The following is a 24,320-nucleotide window of genomic DNA, read 5'->3' as shown; positions in this document are numbered from 1 at the left end:
TAAACAAAATTGTATATCGAGGGATGTGAAGCCTCCGTGGATCTGTCAGAACTCAACCTGAGATCTGATTGGTTGCTACCGCATCGACCAGGAACTGGTGGCAGTCATCTTAGGAACTACGACTCAGTCATACAAAAATGCAAAAAAAAAAAAGACATGGGGACATGGTAGGACACCCTAGCTCTGGTGGTGGGGCCAATTTTTTTTTTTATTATGCTACAAATTTGCAGAGGATTCCCTGTCTTCAGTAGTGCGGGCCAGGAAGGCAAGTCTGCGCCCAGCCGGCAGGAGATTTAAGCATGGTCCCGCCGGCTGGGAGCAGACTCCTTTTCTGGAAACAGGATACATATTGCATCTGCACAAAGGGAGCATTCATAGATAGCTACTCCCTTCGGGTGGGAGAAATGTTGTCTCCCAAAAACCATGCGGGCAGCTGGTTGGGACTGCGGGGACTCACCTGCAGCCCCCAAAGTGGTGGTTAGTTGGTGCCCCAGATGGGCATCAGGGTACTCAACTATACTTTACAAATACCCCGGAGGGTTGGGTCCCCGGGGCCAAAATAAGCTTGTGGAGGGGGATTGTGTGGCCCCCCTCCCCTTTTTTACTATATATGGCCCCCAGAGATGGGTCCCCTGGCCTAATTCGTTTTAAGGAAGGGGGCTGAGTGCCCCCCTCCCCTCTTTTATTGTACTTATTCCCAGGAGATGGGTCCCTAGGGCCTATTAAGGCTCCGGGATGTATGCCACCCCCTCCCCTTAGAATTTGGCCCCGGGGATGGTGTCCCCGACACCCAAGAAGGCCCAGGGAGAGGTGCTGCATGCTCCCCTCCCCTGTACAATTGTATTTGGGCCCAGGAGATAGGAACCTCAGGACATTCTAAGACTTAGGAAGGTTGGCAATGTGGCCTCCCTCCCCTTTTTATTGGAATTTAGCCCTAGTTGATGGGGTTCCCAGGGAAAATTAAGGCTTGAGGACCTCCCCGGTGGGCACCCGGGGACAAAAGCCAAACCTACACCACGCAACACACCAAAGGCTGTGTGCTACATGGGGTTTGCAACTTGCTGAGCAGTTGGCCACCGGACTTGGCGGCAGGCCCAGCCCTGAGGCTAACCCCCTTCTGCACATGGACAAGGTGCATGCCATAATGGGGCTGGCTGCCTGCGGGGAGTTGGACGCAGGGCCTGGCTGCAAATCAGGCCTTACACCCCATACCTCACATGAACAAAGGCCATGCTCGCCTGGCTGCCTAAGGCCAACCCTACACCACGCACAACGAAAGGCCATACTCAGCATGGGGTTTGCTCCCTGCTAGGGAGTTGGCGGTCTATGGGTGGGTTGGCTGCTCTGAAAATTTACTGAGAAAACCAAAGGTTAAAGTTAACGCTATCATTAGGAGAAATGTTTAGCATCAATGTAACGTTTTAAAATCACCACAGAAATTCACCAGTTATAGATCTTTGTAGCTCAAGGTTTATAATACACACCCTCACTATGCACTGGATCTGTCCTGTGACCTGTAGGGGAGCATGAAGCATGCCCTCATTTTACAAACAAAGGGCTACTGTCGAATAGCGGTTGCAGCATCCGTGTATTGTGAACTTGTTGTTGTGACGAGGATATATTATCTGTGTCACTGGGGTGGAGGCCTACTAGCCCACTCTTGTAAAGTTCTGCTTTTGTGCACTAACCCAGATCCTAGTGCCAGCACCACTAGTGTAAGTTATGTGATTATGCAGCCTGTGTGGCGTATGTAGTGTATGTATGAGTGAACAAGACAATTAGAGGACTGTGGATTCGATTTTGGCAGCCCTTGGTTTGTTCCTGTGAGCAAGATGGAGGCAAGGTTGTTTTCCAAGACTGAGTAATTGTATTGTCAACATTCCAGAAGCTGGACACTGAGGTGGGGAAAGAGGTGGCATGGCTATTCTAGAAAATTAATCAGCTCCTTATGCTCAAAGGAGCTGCTGACTAATCTTCATGAGCAATGCCATTAGGTGGATGGTGTAGAGAGGGTTTGCAGTTTCTGTTGTTAAGGGTGTGCAGGTCCATTAGCTGAGGGCAGCCTCTTTTCTCTTTCCTGATCACTGTCAGTGGGACTGTTGGGTCACACTACGTTGTCCCTCTGTTGTGGGTATCCCTGCAGCGGGCTATCCTGCTGTAAAAAACCTCATTCAGCACATAGATTTGCCCAAGGCAATATATTCAGCTGTCAAGCCGTTTTGTGCCAAGGCAGAGTATGTCGCCAGGAAGATGTTTAGTGCAGAAGAGAGAGCGCACCATCATACTGATCTTTGTGCAGAGGTAGACTACGCTGCCGCAATTCAAAAGAATGCACCTTAAGAGTACTTTGCTGCTGCACCCGTGACCCCAGGGGTGGCTGTCTTCTCTCTGCTGTGATCTCCGATCATGGTGGCCTGCTGACCGCAAACTCATCATTGATCCACAAGAGGGTTCTTTGTTCACCAGAGTCAACGCCTACCTGCAGGAAAGTCCTCCTGTGCTCCTCCCTGAATCGTGGGTCGAGCCTCTAGCTGGTACATTGCTCCAAGAAGCAGGAGGGAATCAAGACACATGCTGCGGGCCCCTGTTGATGTTCGTATCAGACTCTGCAGCCAGCACTGTGGTGTGACTGTACAACATGAGAATTGATAAAGGCGCTGAACCCTAAGAACTAAACCTATTGGTAATATGCACAAAAGCCTTCATATTTCCATGAGAGACACTCAACACCAGGGGAGACCTACCTAGAAATCCCAATGAGAGGGAACACCCGAGAAAGGAGTGAGTTGGGAGTAGAATACAAGGCGAGTTAGCCCAAGCACCAGTATGAGAACCGTGCCTACTTTGAGCGTGGAATATTACATTTTAAGTGTGTGGATTAAAGTACTTTTCTTTTATCAAAGTAAAGCACTGACCTGGACATTCCGTTAATGCACTGTTGGATGTCTGTCAAATGCATGGAAATGTAAAAAATAAAAATACAGTTAAACCTGGCTCTTGCTTTCATTCACTGAATGTGAATGATCACTAAACACTTTGTCACTTGGCCTCCAGACACCCACCAGAGTAATTGCAGGAACTCTTTGTCAATATAGCTATCAGGCACTCTTTCTCCAGTCTCTATCACTAGTTTCCCAAACTCTGGGTGGATTCCGAGCACATTAAGATTTTTCTTGTTCTTGCCTTGTTGAATAATCCCAGCGCCCTCTCATCTCAGCTTCAAACAGAGGATGAATGATGAGCCGTCTCTTCTTCATTCCCAAAGTACTCCTGGATTCCCATGTAAACCAAAAGATCTTTCTCCCTACCTTATCTCTGTCACAGGGCTCTAAAAGGCACGCTTCATAACTTAAATATGAAACTGACCAGGAAGTTCTACTTGGACCAGAAAAAGGACACCAGGAATTCCTTCAGCCTTGGTCTCTGAGGAAGGGACTGCGGAGAAGTGTGGCTCACTGGTTAGAGGAGGCAGACCTGGAAGCAGAGGTCAGCCCGGGACCAGGGTTCAATTCCCGGCTCGGCGGGGTCTTGAGTCCTAAAATGTCCATGGACTCGACAATTCTCGCTCCGGTGCCTACTCGATTCACGGGTTCACACTCTGCGACTCTGGGCAATAGCTTGCTTAATCTCCACAACGGCCCCTCGCGGCGGGATGCCTGGCTTTCACCTTGCGGATACCCTGCCGGGGTTATCTCACAGGGGAATACCAGGACGGGTTCCCTAAGCAAGCGCTTAGAAACCGCTCGGTGATTTGCGCTATATAAATTCCTGTACATTTACATTTGCCCACACAGGATGTGCGTTAATGGCATCTGTAAGCCTGACACTGATTATTGTCGTACATTTTAAAATAACATTGCAACTACAGAAGCTTATTTCCACCTATGCAAATGTTGCAGAACATACAGTTCCTTCTCGCTTGTTGGATGTCAAAACTGCTCGATTTTAATGCACGATTTGATATGCCATTTTGAGATTACACGCATTAGATTTGAATAACCATTATTCGAAAATATTCTATAAAAAATAACACAGTAAATTCTAGAGTTTACAAGTGTCTATCTGTATAATGCTGTCAGATAGGTTTACAAAGGTACAACAAAATGTATCACAATCTGACATCAGCCGATTCATGTTAGGTGACATTTCAAAGAATTTAAGGAATGGCCCCCGCAAAGGTCAGATTGCAGTTTATTATCACAGTACAGCGAATTTGACATTGGAAAAGCACTTTTTACTGCCAACAGAGATTGCACATTTGAATTTCTTAAGGCACAGAAGCAACTCTCTTACTAGTCATGATACCGCTTGAGTGTGATTTTATCTTGCTGCACAAATTTGCATGCAGATTTTGATTAAATCCATTTGTTAAAAAAATACATCTACAAAAAGGTCAAGTCATAAACCATACGTGCAGATGTGCAGAGTATAATATGCTATTTATTACCATTATTGAGGGAGAGGTAGGGCAGACTCGCCAGACTCAACAATAGTAATATACGGCATATCATACTCTTCTCATGAGGATAAATTATATATGTTTTTACTTGATGGCAGATCTCTCCAGCTAAGTTTGCCAAGCAGCACTGGAGTGTGTACTTACTACTGAGACTGTTTTGGTTTCCAGGTCCAGCACTTTGATCTGATGGTTATTTGTATCTGCCACATAAAGCACACCGCCATTATCTCCAACACACAGGCCACCAGGTTCATTAAACGTTGATTGAGTAAAACTTGAAACAACATTGTCTGCCGTGCCAGTGCCCGCCAACACAGTGCAGCTCTTGGTCTTGGGATCAACCACCTTAATCTGTATTCCAAAAAAACAAAAACAAATACATTATCAAACTCCAAAAACAGTACAGATCACATTATGGGTAAAGAAAGAACTTGTTATCTTAGAACGCCAGGGAATCAATTCCAAGAAAATGTCATCTTATCAGCCCATTACATCAACTCAAAGATCTAAGACATGAAGGCATTCCTAATCACGTGCTAATGGACTGTTATGGCATAGACGTATATGTTACAAGCCCTAAAATTAGTCTGCTGCTTCTTCCAAGGAATGTACATATTTTTATTTTCCCATACATTGCTATTCCATGACTCGCACTGGTATGGCCACAGCATCTGCAGCACTTTCTGAGCTCTTAATTCTACATCCGACTCAGACTTAAATCTAAAGTACCTTTATTAGAGCAACTACAGCATTTGGATCATTACAATGACCGCCCAACAACGTGAGGAAAAACTGTTTGTCCAAATGGAATTAACATTCATCGCTCCTGTAATCCAAGAGTTCTATTGTTTAACCAAATGCTTTTCTAGGGTGATCTTGTCTACACACATTCAATCTCTGCTTAATGAAATATAAGATATCTGAAACTATACTTGCCTGGGATATACTTAGATGATATGCAGCAGTACCTTTATAATCACATAGTATTTCGTGAGAATTTAAAATGACTGAGGTAGAGTGAAGGCTCATGGGTGTGTAATTATGTGACACAAGCTATCTTAGGTACACCACATATCTAATGAGGGATAATGAGATTGCTTCTAAACTGTTAATTGAAAGAAAACAACCCTGCACTGCCAATAGGAGGAACTAGACACAAATTAAAAGAAATATTAAGAGGTAACTGCAGAAGTAAGATTTCTTATGTGTAACACTCCAAAACAACATTAAATTTTGCTGCTTGCAAGCACGTCAGTCTAGGATTCCAGTAAACTATAAACTATTTCCTCTTCTGTTTTAGCCTTTTGATTTTATATGGGAACGTACCAAAGAAAGGCCCGCATCACATCACAATTCTCTCACAAACACAACACCTCGAAGCCATCTCCAGCTCTATTAATGTAGTTCAAAAACCTTCATGTCCAATAAGAACTTTTCATCTCAAGAAAGATAGGTAATTTAGGAGGATGTAGAGAAGATACGCATAATGGTGAACACGTGTTACGGGTCTTTTACTTTCGCTTGTCCAGGATGGAAGTCTCTAGATTAACATTCTTGCAGCAGTCTCACAGACAATCAGGTGTGCAAGCCAAGCCCCTCATTTCGATGGCTGGTGAAGCAGAGCCAAGTGAATCAACTCAGAAAAGGGCAGTCAGGTAACACAGATAACTTATATATGCAATCCCAAAATGCATTTCAACTTGCAAGTGAACAGGAACAGGCATGTGTGAGAACAGAATGTCACAGGCGACATTGGTCCCAAAAGCAGGACAAGATATCTGAGCTGAATGTCTGCCAGGAAGCTGAGGAAATCCCTGTATGCTGTGGAATGGTGGGAAGGCAGCTTACGCGTGCATGCACATCTCCAGTCGCACTGTTGTGCACTGGGATTGGTCCACTTAGATTGTTAAGAAGCAGGACTGGATCTAAAACTGGAGAGGATAAGAAGAGGTAATAGAGTTAGGTAGCAGCTAGGAAGGTTCCAGAGTCAGAGAGCAGTTGCAGAGGAAAGGTGTGGAGAAATGAGACTTGATATGAGCAGAGCAGGAGAGTGCTATCCAGAGGACAGAGTGCGTTAGCGTAACCTTAGATGCGAGACAGCTATGGTTTGGACCTTACCCTGAAGAGGTTCCACGTATATGCAGGTAAGGTTATCTTTATTGTGAGCAGGACTGGACTACTGACCTAAAGCATCCCTGGAAAACGTGTCACGCCAACCTCGTGTGTGACACCACCAAGGGGCGAGTGCAGCAAGATGGCGCGACCACTTGGTTTTTAGAAAACTAAAGAGTTTTTCACATGCATTTCAATATTTCGACAAACTTCAGATCACAACTATTGCACAGTACGATCTCTAATGAGAGTGGGAAGATGAAGGGTTGCTCCATCATACTGAACAACGTAAGATGCAGAGAGCAAGTCTTTAAAAATGTGACCAGGGATGGGCTCAGAATTCATTGAAAGCTCTGGAAAAATGTTAATATCGGATCACAGTAGTAACAAGTGACTCGGCAGAGTGAGCCAAACACATTGGGTGAGGTTCTCGGGAACACTGTCTTTTTTTTTTATTTCCAATACTATTTTTTATTGAGGTATTTACAAGGTACAGTATACAGGAGTAGAGTCACTGTCCCCTAGAGGGGAGGAAGCAAAGTATTCAGAACAGTTATGTTTGCCGGTGGGGTTACAACGGCTTGTGGGGCCTGCGTCAAAACATTCGTATGCTTATATGTCGCTTTATAGGTGGTGCGGAAGTCCTCCTCCTCTAGGTGACTGGAAAGGAAATTGAGAAGAGAAAAGAGAAAAGGGAGTGAGGAGATGGAGGAACACCAGTGGGAACACTGTCTAGCAGGTTAATTCGGCCCCTCATGAAAGGTTTGGAATGAATTGTTGAACACTATGCTGGATACCTAACAAGATATGTAGTATATTAGCCTCAAAGGAATAGAATAAGCACGAAGAACAAAGGAAATATTCCCATATCAAACAAGGTAAAGCATCATAGTCATACCAATTTTGAAAATGACTCTGTATGCAGAGCACCACAGCCAGGCAAGTATTGGCCCAGTATGTAAGCAAGATAGCCAGGTGTGCTTCACCATGTCCCAATATGTAAAGAACAATACTAATGCCAGTGTTGCCAATTATGAAAGCACTGCATTCAGACCCCTATCTAAAGATGTATCCTTAGGCAGTATTCTTAATGCCCTACTGTATAAAGCATCAATAACATTGGGGGTCACACCCAGCGATTTCATTAGCTCCGACAGTACTTTTCTACATAACAAATGTATCAAAATGAGCACAATTATTATAAACCACTCAGTAGATAATCCACAAATTAGGGCAAAGTTTAAAAAAAACGTATCCATATTTCTTCACACATGCCTAACTTGTTAGTCTGTTCTCTACCCAATGAGTGTATAATAGTTTTTTGCCATCCAACCTGAGCGGCTATATTAATTCACTAAGGTTCATTATGCCAAGCCATGTATACTTTTCCGGCATAACCTATGCTGTCATCGGGTCTACAGTCATTAGGCCCTTCAGCATCTTCCTCCAGCAACTGGTCCATATGCTTACCATACAACTGCACCGGTACCTTAAATACCTTTATTGTTAATGATGTATTGTGGAGAGAGGAGAATTCACTTGTGCTCAGCTCCTGCTTTGCTACAAAATTCTGCAATCAATGCTCCTCTACAGAAGTATACAGAAGCTAGTGATGCTTTTTCCGTCTTCTTTCCAAGCTGGCTCTTTGCAAGATCATCTTCCCTTGCAGCCATGATTACAATGTGTACACGCGGAGTGGAAACTGTTCCTTCCCTGTCTTGCTAATTTGAACAGTGTCAGAAGAACATGGAGTTCCTAAATTAAAAGACAGCACTGAGCACACATTTGTTGATATCACCATTAAACAGTTAATCTACCTTCCTTGGTCCTACACCCATATATGAAATCTCTAATAATAAATGTAGTCATGATTACATGCAATCAGGCCTGTATTGCATTATTGTCATACGAAAGCCCTGCAACACAGCACACCAGGGCAAATCCACAATGCCCCACCATGCCAAGCACATGCGCAGGCCAGAATTCTGTAATGCTCAGAATGTAAAGCGACAAGATGAGACCTTTAAGTGCAATACCGCAGTAACACAAAGGTGTACCCCCAGGTCAGTATCAGCAATGACCCATCATACAAAAGTACAAAACATGGTCACTGTCCACAAAGACCCAATAAGTAAAGCCTCAAGATCAGGCCAGAACACTAGATGCTGCATTTAGTGCCCACAATGTCCCAGTATGTAAAGCACTGATATCACAATCTTCCAAAGCCACAATCTGTAACACTCTACTATGTAAAACACTGTCCCCATGTCAGCTGAACCACTCCCCATTGGCATGTGATCCCCAACTCCCACTCCGCTCCTCTAGCACAGCAGAGGCAGGGACAGGCCACTTTGAGGGGGAAATATGGAGATGGATGCGGAGGTGGTTGGAATTTCAGCACATTTTTAGTGCATCACTGGAAAATATTAGGAGCAAATGCTAACATGTATTTATTTTTAATTATTTTAAATTTCTTTTATTGAGGTTTATTGAGGTCAGGATATAAAACAGCACAATAAAGCATAGTCATGAGACATTTCACAAACCAGTGACTTACAGTGCACATGCTGCCGATCTCTAGTCAGCCTACCAGCGTATCTTAGGTGGGATTGAGTAAGGCACTTTACCTCAGGTTCGGCGGTGTGGAGATAGCCTGGGCATACTGTAATCAGGGGTAAGTGTAGCACAGTATCCCGTGCCGATCTGAAAAATGGACCTGCGTTTGTTTGGCTGTACTGGCTCACTCAAAATAGATGCTGGTTTCAACAGTTTTGAAATCCGATTAAAGCTGGCCTACTCCGACACTACTGCAATACATAGTGTCACCAGAGCGTGAGTAGGCTAACCAGGTTTAACCATGTACGCTTTATGCCTCTAGTTTCTCATTGTCTCTGCTTTATCGATTTAATCACTCTATTTTCTATTTTGAATACAGAGTACAACAGGTGTAGAAATAACATGCAGTGCAGAGAAAACATATTTGAAACTAAGCAGAAGTTCAATACATTCATTTACGAATACAAACTTTCAGATCCCACAGGCCAAAACACAGAGGGGTGAGTATAGTCCCCATCCCTCAACTGTACTGCACATTCGTACCCCATAATTGCCAGTCTCTCCTCAGGCTGAGGGCGGTCGGGTGGCGGAAGCACTGAAGTAGTTTAGGGAGTCTGGGGCTTAGCCTCATTCTCATCTGCATTTGCTTTCTCTCCCTCCACTAGATCCTCAGAGGGTATTCTATCACTTTGGGGACTCCCTGAAGTAGCATCTTGGGAGGTGGGTGGTGATCCTTTCCCGGCAGCTCGATACTCCCCTGGTGTTCCACCATAACCCCCCATATCTCCAAGTCCTTCTCGGCATGTTCAGCAGTGCGTACCAAGGTCTATCTTCGCTCCTCAGCCATCTCCCACTCCCTCATGTCGCCCATCCATTTGTGAAGGTCTGGAGGCCTGGGTTGCGCCCAATGTATGGCCAGGCGTCTCTTTGCTAGCACCAATCCCAATAGGGCAAATCTATTTTCCATTTATTTTTCTCTCTTCAAGTGCAGGAGAACTCCCAGCAGGCATTGGTCAACTGAAAGGTCCATGTGTATTTGTGCCACTTCCCGAAGTATCCGTGCCACTATCACCCAGTACTCTTTATTTTTTACAATCCCACACCTTGTGTAGGAATGTCACTGTGATTGTTCTGTTTCTAGCGCATGTCCCCGATCGAGAGGCATAGATTCTATGGAGCCATTGCAGCATGAGATAGGTGCAGTACAAACAATAAAATTGAGTGAGCTTAAAACAAGCATTGCTGCGCACTTCCTTGACCAGGGCACAAGCTCGCCTCCATTCATCAACTGCGAGTGGTGTAGATAAATAAGTCCACCTTTCTCCCACCACTGACATATCAGTATGCCAGTCTTCCTTTAGAGTATTATAAATACAGGATACCAGGCCTTTACTGGATCCAGAGTCAAGCAATAATGTCAGTGTCTGTGACTCCACCAGTTCCACGGGGAAATCTGTCCAGATTTGCTGAGCCGTATGGGACAACTTAGTATGATGCAAAAACTGTCCAGGTGCCACTTGAAATAAGTCTAGATCATCACCCACATTTATAAAAGCATAGTGACGATAAAAATCACCAGCCACATTACAGCCACTCTCTGTCCACCGTGTTAGATCCATTGGAGAGTGTATCTGTTGAAAAGGTATTAACCAACAAAGGGGAAGCAGTCTGGCATAAGGTGCCCTACGCAGTACCTGAGAGAGCGCCAATTCCCAGGCCACCACCACCTGATGGGCAATAAACAGATAGTCACTCGGAACACTAGTTCCCAGCATTAAACACTGTGGCAGGTCATCTCTGTCCACCATCCCAGCCAATAGCCTCTTTTCCCCATTCCCTCCATCCTCACTGAACTGGGCTACATATTGAAGTAGCCCTGCTATATAGCACATTTGCAGATTCAGGAGTCCTAATCCCCTGTGTTATAGGTCTAGCTTCAGAACCTCCAATTTAACTCTACTTCTTTTGCCTGCCCACACTAGGGACACCAGGAGGCTATTCAGTTTGGTAAACATGGAACTTGGGATTCCACACACCGAATTCTGTATGGTATATAGGCACCAGGAGCCCATTTTGCTCTGTGCCACCCTGCCTATCATTGACCGCAGTAGCTGGTTCCAAAACTGGATGGAAGCTCATAGGTTTTTGACCACCTTTCCCATATTCAGCTGGTACCGATCCTATGAGCCCTGACAATGGATGATCAGCTGGGGCCCAGCCCTCTAGACTCGCCAGCAGGATAGGTACAGTTTTGAACTTATTCACATGCATCCCAGATGCCCTTCTAAAACCATTCATAATTTCCAGCAAGATTACAATCGACTATTCTAGGTTTCGAACATATATGAGGGCATCAACCGCCAGAGCGAAAATAAATGGGGACGGGGTCATCCCTGTTTCATACCTCTCTAAAGCAGTATACAATCGGATACCCTACTTCCTGGTCGAAATCTGGCCACAGGTTGCGCATAAAGGAGTTGTACCCAGACACAAATTATGGCCCTAGTCCCATGCGTCTCAACACTTCCCAAAGAAACTCCCAGCTCAGAGTATTGAAAGCTTTTTCGATATCTAATGCCACTAATGTATCTTCCAGGTCCGCACCCTCTAGGGAGTGTAGTACGTGGGTCAGGATTCATGTGCGTCCTGTGGCCGGGTATAACACCACATTGGTCCTCATTGACTAGGTGTGGTACCATCCTGTGCAACCTAGTTGTAAGAACCTTGGACAGAATTTTGGTTTCAACTCCTAACACAAGTAGCAGCCTATATGAGCCAGGGTCTGTTGGGTCCCTATCGAGTTTAGGTACCATGACAATCAGGGCCTCTCTCATGGACTGAGGCAATATCTCCAATTGCTGGGCCTCTGGAAGTGTCTCCAGCAAGTGGGAGACCAAAAATACTCCACCCGGAGCCCATCTGCTCCTGTTTCTCGGCCTGAGCTGGGATGGAGCAGTGAGATAAATAACGGTGATGGATCAAGCCCTGATCTTTGGACTGGGTAAGAGTGGTCTGCTTAATTCAGACACTCTGTTCATCACCACCCCCTTTTCGGAATCGTTTTTGGCCACTATAGGTGTGGCAGGGTATACTCAGACATGAGTCCCTTTCTCACTGCTCCATCAGGATTCAAGCAAGCCGGGCCGAAGAGGCTGAAATGCCAGAAACCGGTCCCCGGTAGCTTGTCTCCTTTCTGGTGAAGAATTGGCTTGGTAGTTTGGTCTGCCCTGTTCCCATGATGCACTGGGCCAGGGACAGACTAATTTGCATATAGCCAGGTTCTGAGCTGGGATGGGGCAGTGAGATAAATAACGGTGATGGATCAAGCCCTGATCTTTGGACTGGGTAAGAGTGGTCTGCTTAATTCAGACACTCTGTTCATCACCACCCCCTTTTCTGAACCTGTTTCTCGGCAGCACGTCATATCGATTATGGCTATAGTCAAATCCTCCACCAGGAGTGCCTCCTCTAGATTCTTGCGATGTGCTACAGTAAGATGGGGAAGTTTAAGCCAGTCCAGAAACCCCCATATCCAGTAAATGCACCATAGGGCACCCCATGCCATTTCCTTCTTGTACCATGCTCCAACAACTGCATGATCCAAGAGGAATCTTCCCAGAAATCGTGTGCTCAACACATTAGTAACTATTTCCCCAGCTGCTAGAAACCTGTCTTCGCAGCTATATGCATCGTGCGCTGGGGTGTAGCAAGAAAATTGCCTAATGTTAGAGTGCGTATCCCGCCATATATCTCTACAATTCACCCTTTCATCAATTCTCCTAACTTGGTTTTCATATTGGGCTTGGTGTGCAGTCTGGGGGGGGGGATTCCCATGTATGGAAGCAGTTCTTGTTTTATCGTATGGAAAAACTCCCTATCGTCCTTGTTCGGGACATACACATTCAGGAGGCACATCTCCACCCCACCCCATCTAGTAATCCATACACCAACAGATATCTCTAATGACAGTCTTAAAACAACGGACCTGGAATGGGGCCTGCGGGGCAATCCAGATCAAGAACCCCCTAGACTATGTAGAAAAAGTGGCAGAATACAGTTGTCCCCTCAATTTCTTCTGCAGTTTCTGCATTTCCTCATCTAACAGGTGAAACTCCTGCAGCATTGCAATGTGTATGCCCTGTCTACGGAAGTACATCTGGACTCTGTACCTTTTGACATGTTTAGGCCACGAACGTTCCCCAATACGAATCGTGTATGCACAGCCATATAAACTTCACTCTTCCCCCATCTCCCCAGCCTCACCGTCCATCCCGCTATACCAGGACCCCTCTGATCATGCCTTCTTCAGCGCACCACAACTGTGGTAACCACATGCTGCTGCTTTGGACTGTAATTTGTTAGCAAAAACACCCCCACCCACCAGGTAAACACGTAAGTGAACAGGTTGTGCCTCCCCAACCATTGCTACAAGAGATTCCTCTAATCACAAAGGGTATGCGGTTCCTCAAGGCGGTAGGAGGAAGGGGATCCCCTTCCTCCTACCTCTTTATCACTTTATCCGCCTTGAGGAACTGCAAACCCTTTGTGATTAGAGTTTGATTGGACATGTATGCTGGCCCTCCCTAAATAGCCCTTGAAGTCCCTTCTCTTGCTAATAAATACAAGAGATTCCTCCCTCCCCTCAACCCAGCGCCACCTCTGTGAGCAGAGGTGCAGTCTGTGGCAGGTACCTAGGGCTGTCCATAGGTCCATACACTTGTTTTATATCGTTGGAGCAGCGTCACCCTGTGTCAACCACAAACACAAACATCTATGGACTCCAACTGCCCCAAACCTACACCTAAAGCCTGCACCCTATACCCACTATCATAACAACTTGGGCACGCACACAACTCCAATCAGAAAATATGACTTCCAAACTCACACATTCCAACTCTTACTAAAAAAGCAAAGCAAGTTGGGGAGCTAGTTCCCATCTATACAGTGTGTTCCTCTCTTCCAATATTCTAACAGTAATTTTTTCCTCTAGAACATATTTAGCAAGTCCTCAACTCAGTCAAATGGAAAGCCCGTGAGGAGGGATTCGTTATGTGTCCCCTAGTAGCTGCTTCAGGGCCAACCAAACAGAGGTTGTTAACACACTGGCCATCTGCACCTGAATTGAGAAAGCTTTACAACACGGTGTATCTGTATAAAACCTCTCCTGGATCTAGAATCTCTTCCCCCACTTCCGGGTTACTCTTTCTGGAGTTAGCAGAAGCAATCGCTTCCCCTAATGCCCTTGCTGATGCTCGCTCTGTCTGTTATTGCTCTAGCTCCATGATGCCATCTTGGCACATGCCCTACTGGATGTGTTTACATTTATTTTGAAAGATAACTGTAAGACTCTGATGACAAAGAGCTCACAGAGTCAGCACTCCTGAAAGGGAGCTATTGCACTAGGATTGTAACTGGTGACAGGTGTAGTAACAAGCAAATCCACGACTCACTGATCTATTGCACTACAATAAGAACCTGTGAACTATATATCTCATTGTCCTCGAATTGGCCCAAGCAAGTGCACGTTAGACTCGGAGCCAAATTAGTTGGGACAGACAGACAGGGTACTTGCATGAACAGATCATTTTCAAATTTATAGTAATTTCTTGCAAGTGACAATTCAATGTGGTGCATTACAAAGGGTATAGACTATAGAGGTTTCATAATACAACTCACTTGCACTGATAGGTAGATCTTCTGCCAGTAGAGTCGCTCTCTGAGGGATCTTAGTATACAACGTTCAAATATCTATTGCCATTGTCAACTTGTAGCCCTTCCAAAGGTTTAACTCCTTCGTTGCTCATGATGAGCCCAGCTTGTCATGAGTCACAATGGAGCTGTGCTCATGACAAGCTGGGCACGTCATAACGGCTCCGCGCCACCCACGCGCGATTGATTCCCCGCCTGTGCGGGCGCATTAATCAGTGGGCGGGGTCGTGACGAGCCCAGCTCGTCATGAGCACAGCTCCACTGTGACTCATGACGAGCTGGGCTCGTCACGAGCATCCCCGCCCCCCCCTCCCCCGCACCGTGGGGGAATTACCCCCGCAGCGAAGGGGTTAAAGACCTCAGAAGCTTCTTTAATATAAGGTGCCAGGCATATAACACATTCTCTCAAGAAGGAGTCGGAGAATGTGGACAATGATTCAAATAATCATAGTTTGCAAATGTAATTTCCATTCCCAAAGCTGATGATGGAGCTGTAAAGGTGGAAACTTTCCTCACATTAGTGGACTGGATAGAAGGAGGATTGATTTCTTTATTCAAGAACCATTTTCGCAATTTGATCTTTCTTATGTTGTTACGGAACTCCATACAAAATTGAAACTAAATCCAGGCAAGCCACGGGTACACAATTTAAGTCTCTGTTGAGAGCTTTCAGTATAGTCTCTGAAAGCAAGTAATCATATATGTTGGTTATAAGTGAAGCGGAGGAAACTACCCTCTGCTGGCTACTCGTTATTCATGGGGCAGATTCAGCTATCTGTATCACTCTAGGAGTATGCAACTATAGTTTTGACTACTGTGTGAAAGAGAATTCCTTTTTTCTAGCAGTCTACGTGACACAGACAGAGAGCACCAGGGGGCGTATTAAAGTATGAAAGCATTTTCCTGGTTAGCACAGGGCACACCGTTCAAGAGGCGTGCCAGCGCTAACCAGGAAAATGCGCTGCATTATAGTGAATGCGATGCCTCCAGGGCAGGTGTAAACTCGCACTGCCCTGGGGCAGCAAATTCAGGTGCAAAATGGAGTGCCTGCTTTGAAGCCGCTCCGTGTTTCACCGTGTAGGCGACAACCCACCTGCACTATAAAGGGGGATTAGAGATCCCCTTGTAGGTGGGTGCAGAGGGCTATTATCAGGGGGCGTACTGTCAGTGCACCTCCTGACAGCTTCTTTGCCTCTGGGCTCGCGTCTGTAATACAACGTGGGCACAGAGGCAAAGGGATTTCCGCAAAGCAAATGAGGGAACACCCTCTGATGATAGCCCTGTGCACCAGCACTATTGGTATTACAGAAGAAGATGCACAAACGTCTGCGGCCCTTTTTGTAATACGAAAGTGTCCCGGGGGCACACAAAGCGGGCACAAATGCCAGTTGCACTCCCTGCGCCACTTCGGTAATACCTCCTCAGATCCTCAGGGTTGATTTCAAGGCCAGACAGAAAGGCTGAGAGAGCACCAGATCCTGAGGGCTGGTTTTAAGGCAAGATAGACAGTCCCTACATTGTAAAAAGCAACCTCTCCAGCCTTGTGATTAATCCCACTGTTTCCCTTTGGCTTAGTCCACCCTCACTTGTGAGACCACCTCGGAGCAGACGATCTGAAAACCATCTGTGAGCAGAAGGTCTGGAGTGGCTGTTGGTGTCTTTTTCGATAGGGCAGAATTGCCCAAAAGAAATGGCATCTTGATGCTCAATTACATGAAATGACAACCCAATAAAGTAGATGGTATGCATTCCAGGAAGAGGGCGCCTATAACATAGAACACTGAGGTTTGAATTGCTTTGAACAAACTTCCATTGGTTCGTAATGGCCAGATTAAATTAAAAACTAGATTCGGAAGCTTGGAGGCAGCATTGTTAAATGTATTTGTTCATTTTATTTATGAGTATACAGAAGATACACAGCAGCACATGTCTTTCGTTATTTTCCACTACAGTGCTACTTCACAAACCGTGTCAGATAGGTTGGTTGACAATTAACGACAAACACATAAAAAAGTAAACCTCTAACATCAAATTAATTTAACAAGTCATGCCTCTGGTCGTCTAATTTAATATTGGCACCTGGCAGTTCCATCCCAGATTAATTATATCAACACTATAGCAAGCATTTATTAAGATTCTCTTGGCACACATCGAAACACAAAGCAGAGAGCTAGCATATTGCAACCCGGAACCCCCTAGCAAGTTTTACTGACTTTAGAAATCAACAAGAGAAGAGAATCAGAAGAGTGTAACACACAAGAATGTGAAGGCTGACTGTTTTGGAAGAGAAAAAGAAAGATGTTGACCATAAAAGTAAAACCCTATGAGAGATGGTGTTGACAAATGAATTCTAGAATCCTACACCTGAAATTGAACAAAATCTAATGTAAATTGTAAGCCATTTAATATTTTCCATATGAAAATAACGCACTTAATAACTTCATTTTTGACAAGTGTTAGAAGGAATCCATAGTTGGAGTTGATACATATGTTGGTAATTGCTGCACTGCAAAAGAAGAGATAGCCCTAGAGGGACAATGTGGAACATGGCCCTGTTCTTTTCTTGCCCTCGCACTGTGTCTGGCACCCAAAAATAATCCTTGGTCACCTGCCAGACAAGTGACTAGAATGAAGCTCCCCATACGAGAGTACCATGATCTGCCAGATAGGAAAGCAGTAACTTGCACTTGGAAATTGAATGATTGTTCTACCTTTTAATTGAACAGGTCTGCTCGTGAAATGAGTCAACAGTAAACCCGATTGATGCCATAACCATGAAGAAATCTGAAAGCAAGCTTGAAACCCAATGAGAGCAGCTGGGAGGGACTGATCTTGCAGATCAGAATCAGAAACCTTTGAAATGGTCTACTTTGCCTCTACTGCTGAAGCGCCCTTCGAGTCTAAAGCGTGATTTCAAGGGTATGTGATGTGGGATTCTATACCTAGGCCTTCACCTCTAGCTAGGTTCCCGGAAAGTAAGACCAGGCATGGCAGTGTAAGTGAAACATGCCAAAAGTTGCTTTAGCTTGCTGCACAGCATCCAAGAACATGGGAATGAAATTGTTGGAAGCTAATAGACAGCCTTTGAAAAGAGTAAAGGTTTCCTCCTTTTGGTCTTTGGGGAGGAATTTGGGAATATCTTCCACCTTTTCCAAAATAACTTGTCACATGGGAGAGGTCCTAAATCATTAATGCCTATATCAAATATGCTACATAAGAGGTTGAAGATTCCACAGTTAATTAAGCACTTGCTATCGCTGTCCATTGAGCAATGACTTGAGCATCAGAATAACCCAGGCATTCCCGAACACAACCAGTATAAAGGAGGACTACAAGGTAATCCTTTTCTTAAGTTCTGATGCAAACGTTTGTATGGTGACAGAATCAAATAGATCTCCTTGGATGTCTCAAATAATATCACCGCAAACAATCCTAAATAAATGAGAGGGAAGAAAGTCCACCAGAGAGTTCCTACCTTTTGCCCCTATTACTGGTTAACAATATTATACCGAGCAGCCCCAACTTGATTTGTCCTGAAAAAAGAACCAAACTGGCATATGGGGAGGGGCATAAAGGAGGTATCTTCTCCATGGAGGAGAATAGAGTACACTCTCCTTAAGGGTGCCAAGAAATTAAACATATGAAGAGCCGGGACCTTTTCTACCTAATGTTAAAGGGAATGCCTATACTATGTAGACACAGCCCCCGATTACATGGAACACTCTTGGCTGTAATGCAATGATAATATTTACAAAACCAAAACAAAGACCTGGAAAGAGACCAAGACACCATGTAAAGCGTAGAGGTGTACAGTGATCCTCAGTGACAATGGAGGAACCGAGTGCAAAGAAAGCGTTGAGTTGCTGATGGGTAAAGTACTGTAGACGTCCTGTGAACTCTATTAGTGACTCTTTCATCGGGAAGGTGAGGCGATTACGATGAGAGATAATGGATTTAAAGTGTTCCGGGGCCCCTTGATGCCTGGACACATACAAGCACGTACTTTGAGAGAAGCTTTAATTAAAGAGAAGTAAAGGCTCTCACAGATAAGTGGAAGAACATGACAACAGCAGACAGTTACTACACACAGATCGCAGGATGAAACGTGGAACACGAGGACATTTCACAACTACTAAGAAAATATGTATAGTATTCCACACGATTAAAGGAAGGTAGCACAAAGTGGACAACCAACACCTCCTATTGCAATGAAACAACAGAAAGAGAACATCGCACGACTAACGGAAGAACTATGAAAGGGACACCACAAAGCAAACTAGAAGTGCGGAAAAATAGAGCTCGGGTGAAGAAATGTAGGCACTGGCACTCCAAAGAGATTATGAGGATGAAAGTACAGGACGCAAATTTGCTAACAGGAAAAATACAAGAACACCAGATAAAGAGACTTGGAAGAACGAAGAGGACATTACTCAGGTAAAACACACAGGAGCTGCAAACATATTTGGAAGACTATGAAAAATAGCAAGTCTGATGACCAACATGAGGCATTAGAAGACACCTTTTTAATCATTCTGACCGATGTGACTCGTGCACCCCTTTTTCAAGTATTTGAGCACTCGGAACTCACATGCCATGGGTTATGAAGTCTAGCACCTGCCAAATATGCAAAGGATTATTAGGCAAAGTCGAACGGTTAACTTCACCTTTCTGCTACCCAGTCAACCCACCATGAATGATTTGTTATCATTAAGTCTTTAAAATATTTGTACGAACCTTCCCATTGTAAACACTAATGGACAAAAGTGGTCTTGTTGATTCCTTCATAAAGCAGTAAGAACACTAAGGACAGTTGGTTAAAAAAGCAACATTGGTAACACATGTAACAAAGACACCATGGCAGCAAATGCTCCTGTGTAACTCAGCGAAAGTCATCCTTGCCCTGTGTAATTATTTATTTAGCACTAAAACCCTGCTCCGGGCAAAAGTCCTCACAACGTGTGCCCCTGTGCTGGAGATTAGAAAAGTTGCTTTTTGACATATTTCTAACGGCATGCCCTGTTTCACCTGCTTGATGATTTGGGGTGCATCATTTTACGGATACTCGGAAAGAGGACGAGCACCCCAAACCCGACCCTAAACTTTCTGTACAAACCAGATTTTACAGCTAAAATTATGCTGTAAAATCCCATTAAAACGCCATCCTGAATGAAGACGTTGAGCCCAATTGCAGCACCACCAAGCCTGGCAACGAGTGTTCCTTGCACAGAGACTCGACAAAAAGCCAACAAGCACCGAGGTAGATTCGAATATCTGTAGCAGGTCACGTGATTCGATGGCCTGGAATTAGCGGAAGTGCCGCAACTGGCAGGTACAAAATTCAAGCTTTTACCTAGAGGCCTACATTGACACACTCCACCCCGTCTCCTGTAACAAATCCTTCCTGCTGTTTCCTGACAGTTCCTAAGTCACCTTATTGCCTTGTACAGAGCTCTGCTGCGTTCCATCTAGGAGTGCATACAAACAACTAGGTGTAACCATGAACTCGTGAACGTCCGTAGTAAATAAGCGCTGAACTCTCATTGTTTACAGTCAAATCATCTGAGTCATTTCTGTGCTTGTCGTAAAGAAGCTGCTTGTAACTCACTTGGTACACTTCCTACATTGATTACTGTATTACAGCAGTCAACTGGGTATTTATTATCTTAGGAACCAACAAAGAGGCGTAACCAGAAAGTTTTCAGAAACATTAATTCTGGGTTATAACAGTTGAATGAATGAATTGACATCCACAATCAAACCGCTACGTCAGGTGCTTTGAGGGTGGCCCACCAGAGTGCTTCCCTTCAATTCTGCGCCATGCATGGACATCATGGAAACTGATTCCGGAAGCCGCCAGAGCCATTAGACTGGAGTGACTGGCTTAGTAGCAGCATTCGAGCACAATGCCATGATTCTCGGTGCTCTAGGAAGCAGTCGACCTCGAAGCTGGGGAGCCAGGTTCGAGTCTTGGCAACAATGCTCAACATCCTATGATTCTGGGTAAATCACTTAATCTCCCCGTGCCTAACAAAAATGAATGTGTCTATCTGTAACGAAACTGGTGCTCACGTAGAGCGCTCTGATCCCCAGATGTCTCGGTTCTAGTTCGCGCTATATAAAACTAATACAAAATAAAAGTGTTAGAAATCAATAAACAAAGTTAGTATTTAAAAAGGCACTAGTATAACCGAGTAATTCGTACATTAACAAAGTCCTAAATATGGTAATGGACAAGTGACTTACCTTCGGTAACTCCTTATCATGTAGAGCAGAGCTTTCCAAACTGTGTGTCCCGACACAGTACTGTGTCGCCTGCAAATGGTGGGTGTGTCGCAGGCACTTACCACATAACTGCTGCTAATTAAGAGGCATTCCCAGACACTCTGCTCTATGGGGGCTGGACGATTCACAACACAACCTCATTAACCAGTAAATGGTCTTTAAAGACCTGTGAAGTGCTCGGGTGCGGCTGTGTGTGTGCCTGGGAAGCTGGGGTGAGGTGACAGAGGGAGACAAAGACAGAGGGAGACAGAAAGTCAGAGGGAGGGATGGAGACAGAGGGAGGGAGACAGAGGGAGGGTGGGAGACAGAGGGAGGGCGACTGACAGAGGGAGGAGGGCGACAGAGGGAGGGAGACTGACAGAGGAAGGAGGGCTACAGAGGGAGGGAGACAGACAGAGGGAGGAGGGCGACAGAGGGAGGGAAACAGGGAGGGAAACAGAGACAGACAGAGGGAGGGAGACAGAGGGAGAGAGGGAGGGAGACAGAGGCACAGAGGGAGACCAGAGGCATAGAGGGAGGCCAGAGGCACGGAGGGAGGCCAGAGGCACGGAGGGAGACCAGAGGCACGGAGGGAGACCAGAGGCACGGAGGGAGACCAGAGGCACGGAGGGAGACCAGAGGCACGGAGGGAGGCCGGAGGCACGGAGGGAGACCAGATGGCGGGAGGGAGACAGAGGGTGACAGAGGGAGGGAGAGGGAGGAGACAGAGAGAGGGAGACAGAGAGAGGGAGACAGAGGGAGGGAGAGGAAGGAGACAGAGAGAGAGGGAGACAGAGGAAGGGAGGAAGAGGGAGGGAGGCAGAGTGAGACAGAGGGAGGGAGTCAGGGGGAGACAGAGGGAAGGAGAGGGAGAGAGAGACAGACTAGAGGGAGGAAGACAAGAGGGAGGGAGACAAGAGGGAGAGAGAGTGAGGGAGACAGAGAGAGAGGGAGACAGAAGAGTGAGTGAGACAGAGTGAGGGAGAGAGAGAGAGAGAGAGAGGGGGAGGGAGAGAGAGAGGGGGAGGGAGAGAGATAGAGGAAGAGAGAGGGAGGGAGAGAGAGAGACAGAGAGCGAGAAAGAGAGAGAGAGAGAGTGTGTGTGACAGTCAGGGGGAGACAGAGGAAACCCCCACCCGAACCCCCCTTAGGTGGTACGGGCTCGCTATACTGCCTTACTGTGTCACAAGATGATGCATCTCCCAAAAGTGTGTCACCAACATGAAAAGTTTGGAAATCTGTGATGTAGAGACATGACCTAGCCGCAGATTATTTTTATTTGTATTTCCCAGGCGTCAGACTGGATCCGGAAGATTTTTCTTCAACAATACCCCTGCGAGCTGGTAGGTGGCGTTAGTCGGCTCCACGTGACGTGGTCAGCATCGTCAGCAACAATGTGACCTCTGCATCATCTATATAGGCCCCACCTCAATGTGCTGACATCAGTTATTTTCTTTCTGCTTCAGCCAGCGCAGATCTGTGGAAAGACCTACCCTCTGTTTTTGATAGACTTTTAAAAATGTTTTATCGACCCCTTTTTAGTGTGTAGGTTTTTTCTCATGTTCAAGAAGACTTCTGGCTTCAAGCCGTGCAGAGCCTGTCACCGCTCTATGTTGATGACGGACCCATAGCTGGATTGTCTCTGCTACCTGGAGAGCGACCACAGCTTGGAGTCATGCTCCAACTGCCGGGCCATGGCTCCAAAAGCTTTGAGGAACTGGTCCCTAAAACTGCTTGCGGCCAGGTGCTCGGGACCGTGTCATTCTCCCCGGAGGTCCTGTTCACGGTCCCTGTCGAGAGAAGGTCCGGGCACTGCTTCGGGAGTCACAAATCTTTGTCCTACCACTTGTAGACATCAAGTCGGTCAGGTAGGAAGCACAAGAAACATAAGAAGTGGAAGCATTCGACTTCTACCCGTCCATCCGTCCGCTGACACAATGGAGGAGTCTCTGTGCTTTAGGCCTCGTTCTTTGGAGGAAGCTGCGCTTAGGTCGGCTCCGCACTTCACAACTTTCCCGGGAGCTGGAGCGATACCCGCCTAGCTCAAGAAATTTTATGAGGGCCATGGGCCTCACATTTGGGCAACCTGACCCTTTGAGCTCCGGAGGCTCAGAGCGTGCTCTATCGGTTCCGCGCTGGCGGCTCCAGCGCCGATAACCCTCATGGATGCAGTGATGAATATGTACTGATGCTGGTCGTACTACTGAAACATTCCCCGCCGCTGGTTCCGTCGCTGCCGGCAACCACTGGCGGTACCAGCCCCATTCTTATCTCCAACTACCAGGAGCCGGATCGGCGCCAAGAGAATCCTTAGGTTCCAGGTCACTTCTTCAGCCCTATTCAAAAGGGCTAGGAATGGAGGAAGATTGGGAGAGGTCGCTGGATTGTTTAAAAGACCAGCCTTATCAAGAAATGTACTGGTATGAGGAATTGGGTGAGAATAGCAGACTGTATACCTCTTCAGATTCTGGCCTGCTTTCTCCCTTACCATGGCTACAGAGGAGGGACCATCATACGATATGGTAGCGAGAAGGTCAGCTGAGGTCCTGGGCCTTCTCCTCCCTTTCCGTGGCAGTCAAGATAAAAATCTTGACAGAGGTCTGCAGCCTGGTGTCTCCTCCTCAGAGCCCCTGCTGCCTTTCAACAAGGCCTTAACTGAAATCCTACTGGGAACCTCATTCAAGCCCAGAACAGACACTCCTGTAAATAGGACAATAGCCCACCGCCAAATTTCCACAACAACCTGCCTGTCCATGAGAGTTTGGTGGTCCAAGCCTCTACCTCCCAAGGCGTGATCCCTTCCCCGGATATGGAATCCATGAGGCTGGATAGTTGGGGTAAGAATTTTATTTCCCAGAGGATTAAGAATTTTAGTGGCCCCCACGTATGAGCTTGACATCGATGGGGATGAAGGAACCAGTGGAATCAACACTGGACCTGCACCTACAGTAATGGAAGAATTTGTTTTTTTAGAGCAAGAGAGGAGATTCAATCTCCGACCCAGGCCATTTGTGTACAACACAAAACCTCAAAGAGGAAGAGGCACAGGCAACAAAGGCGGAAAGGCGCCAAACAATACAGACGGCGCTGTGAAACCGAAGAGCAAAACCAAGTAACAAAAGAAAATGTGACTTGCATCATAAATCTGACCACTATCATTTTAAGGAAAAAGGAGGAAAACATCCTGAAACTGGGCTTATTTTTCTGTCCAGAGGAAGATTTA

The 24,320-nt window shown here is 45.9% G+C and overlaps 1 protein-coding gene across 1 annotated transcript in view; it reads right to left on the bottom strand.

The window, feature by feature from the left end:
* Positions 1-24,320, bottom strand: part of NHLRC2 (NHL repeat containing 2) — a 927,811-nt gene that overhangs the window by 160,569 nt on the left and 742,922 nt on the right. The window contains exon 9 of the mRNA XM_078643860.1: positions 4,604-4,810. Coding sequence (XP_078499986.1) covers positions 4,604-4,810 — 207 coding nt within the window. The remainder of the gene's footprint in view (positions 1-4,603; positions 4,811-24,320) is intronic.

The sequence above is a fragment of the Lissotriton helveticus genome, chromosome 5_1 (assembly GCF_964261635.1).
Source record: "Lissotriton helveticus chromosome 5_1, aLisHel1.1, whole genome shotgun sequence".
Taxonomy (NCBI): Eukaryota; Metazoa; Chordata; class Amphibia; order Caudata; family Salamandridae; genus Lissotriton; species Lissotriton helveticus.
The sequence above is the reverse complement of the archived record's forward strand: the minus strand, read 5'-3'. Positions and strand labels throughout refer to the sequence as shown.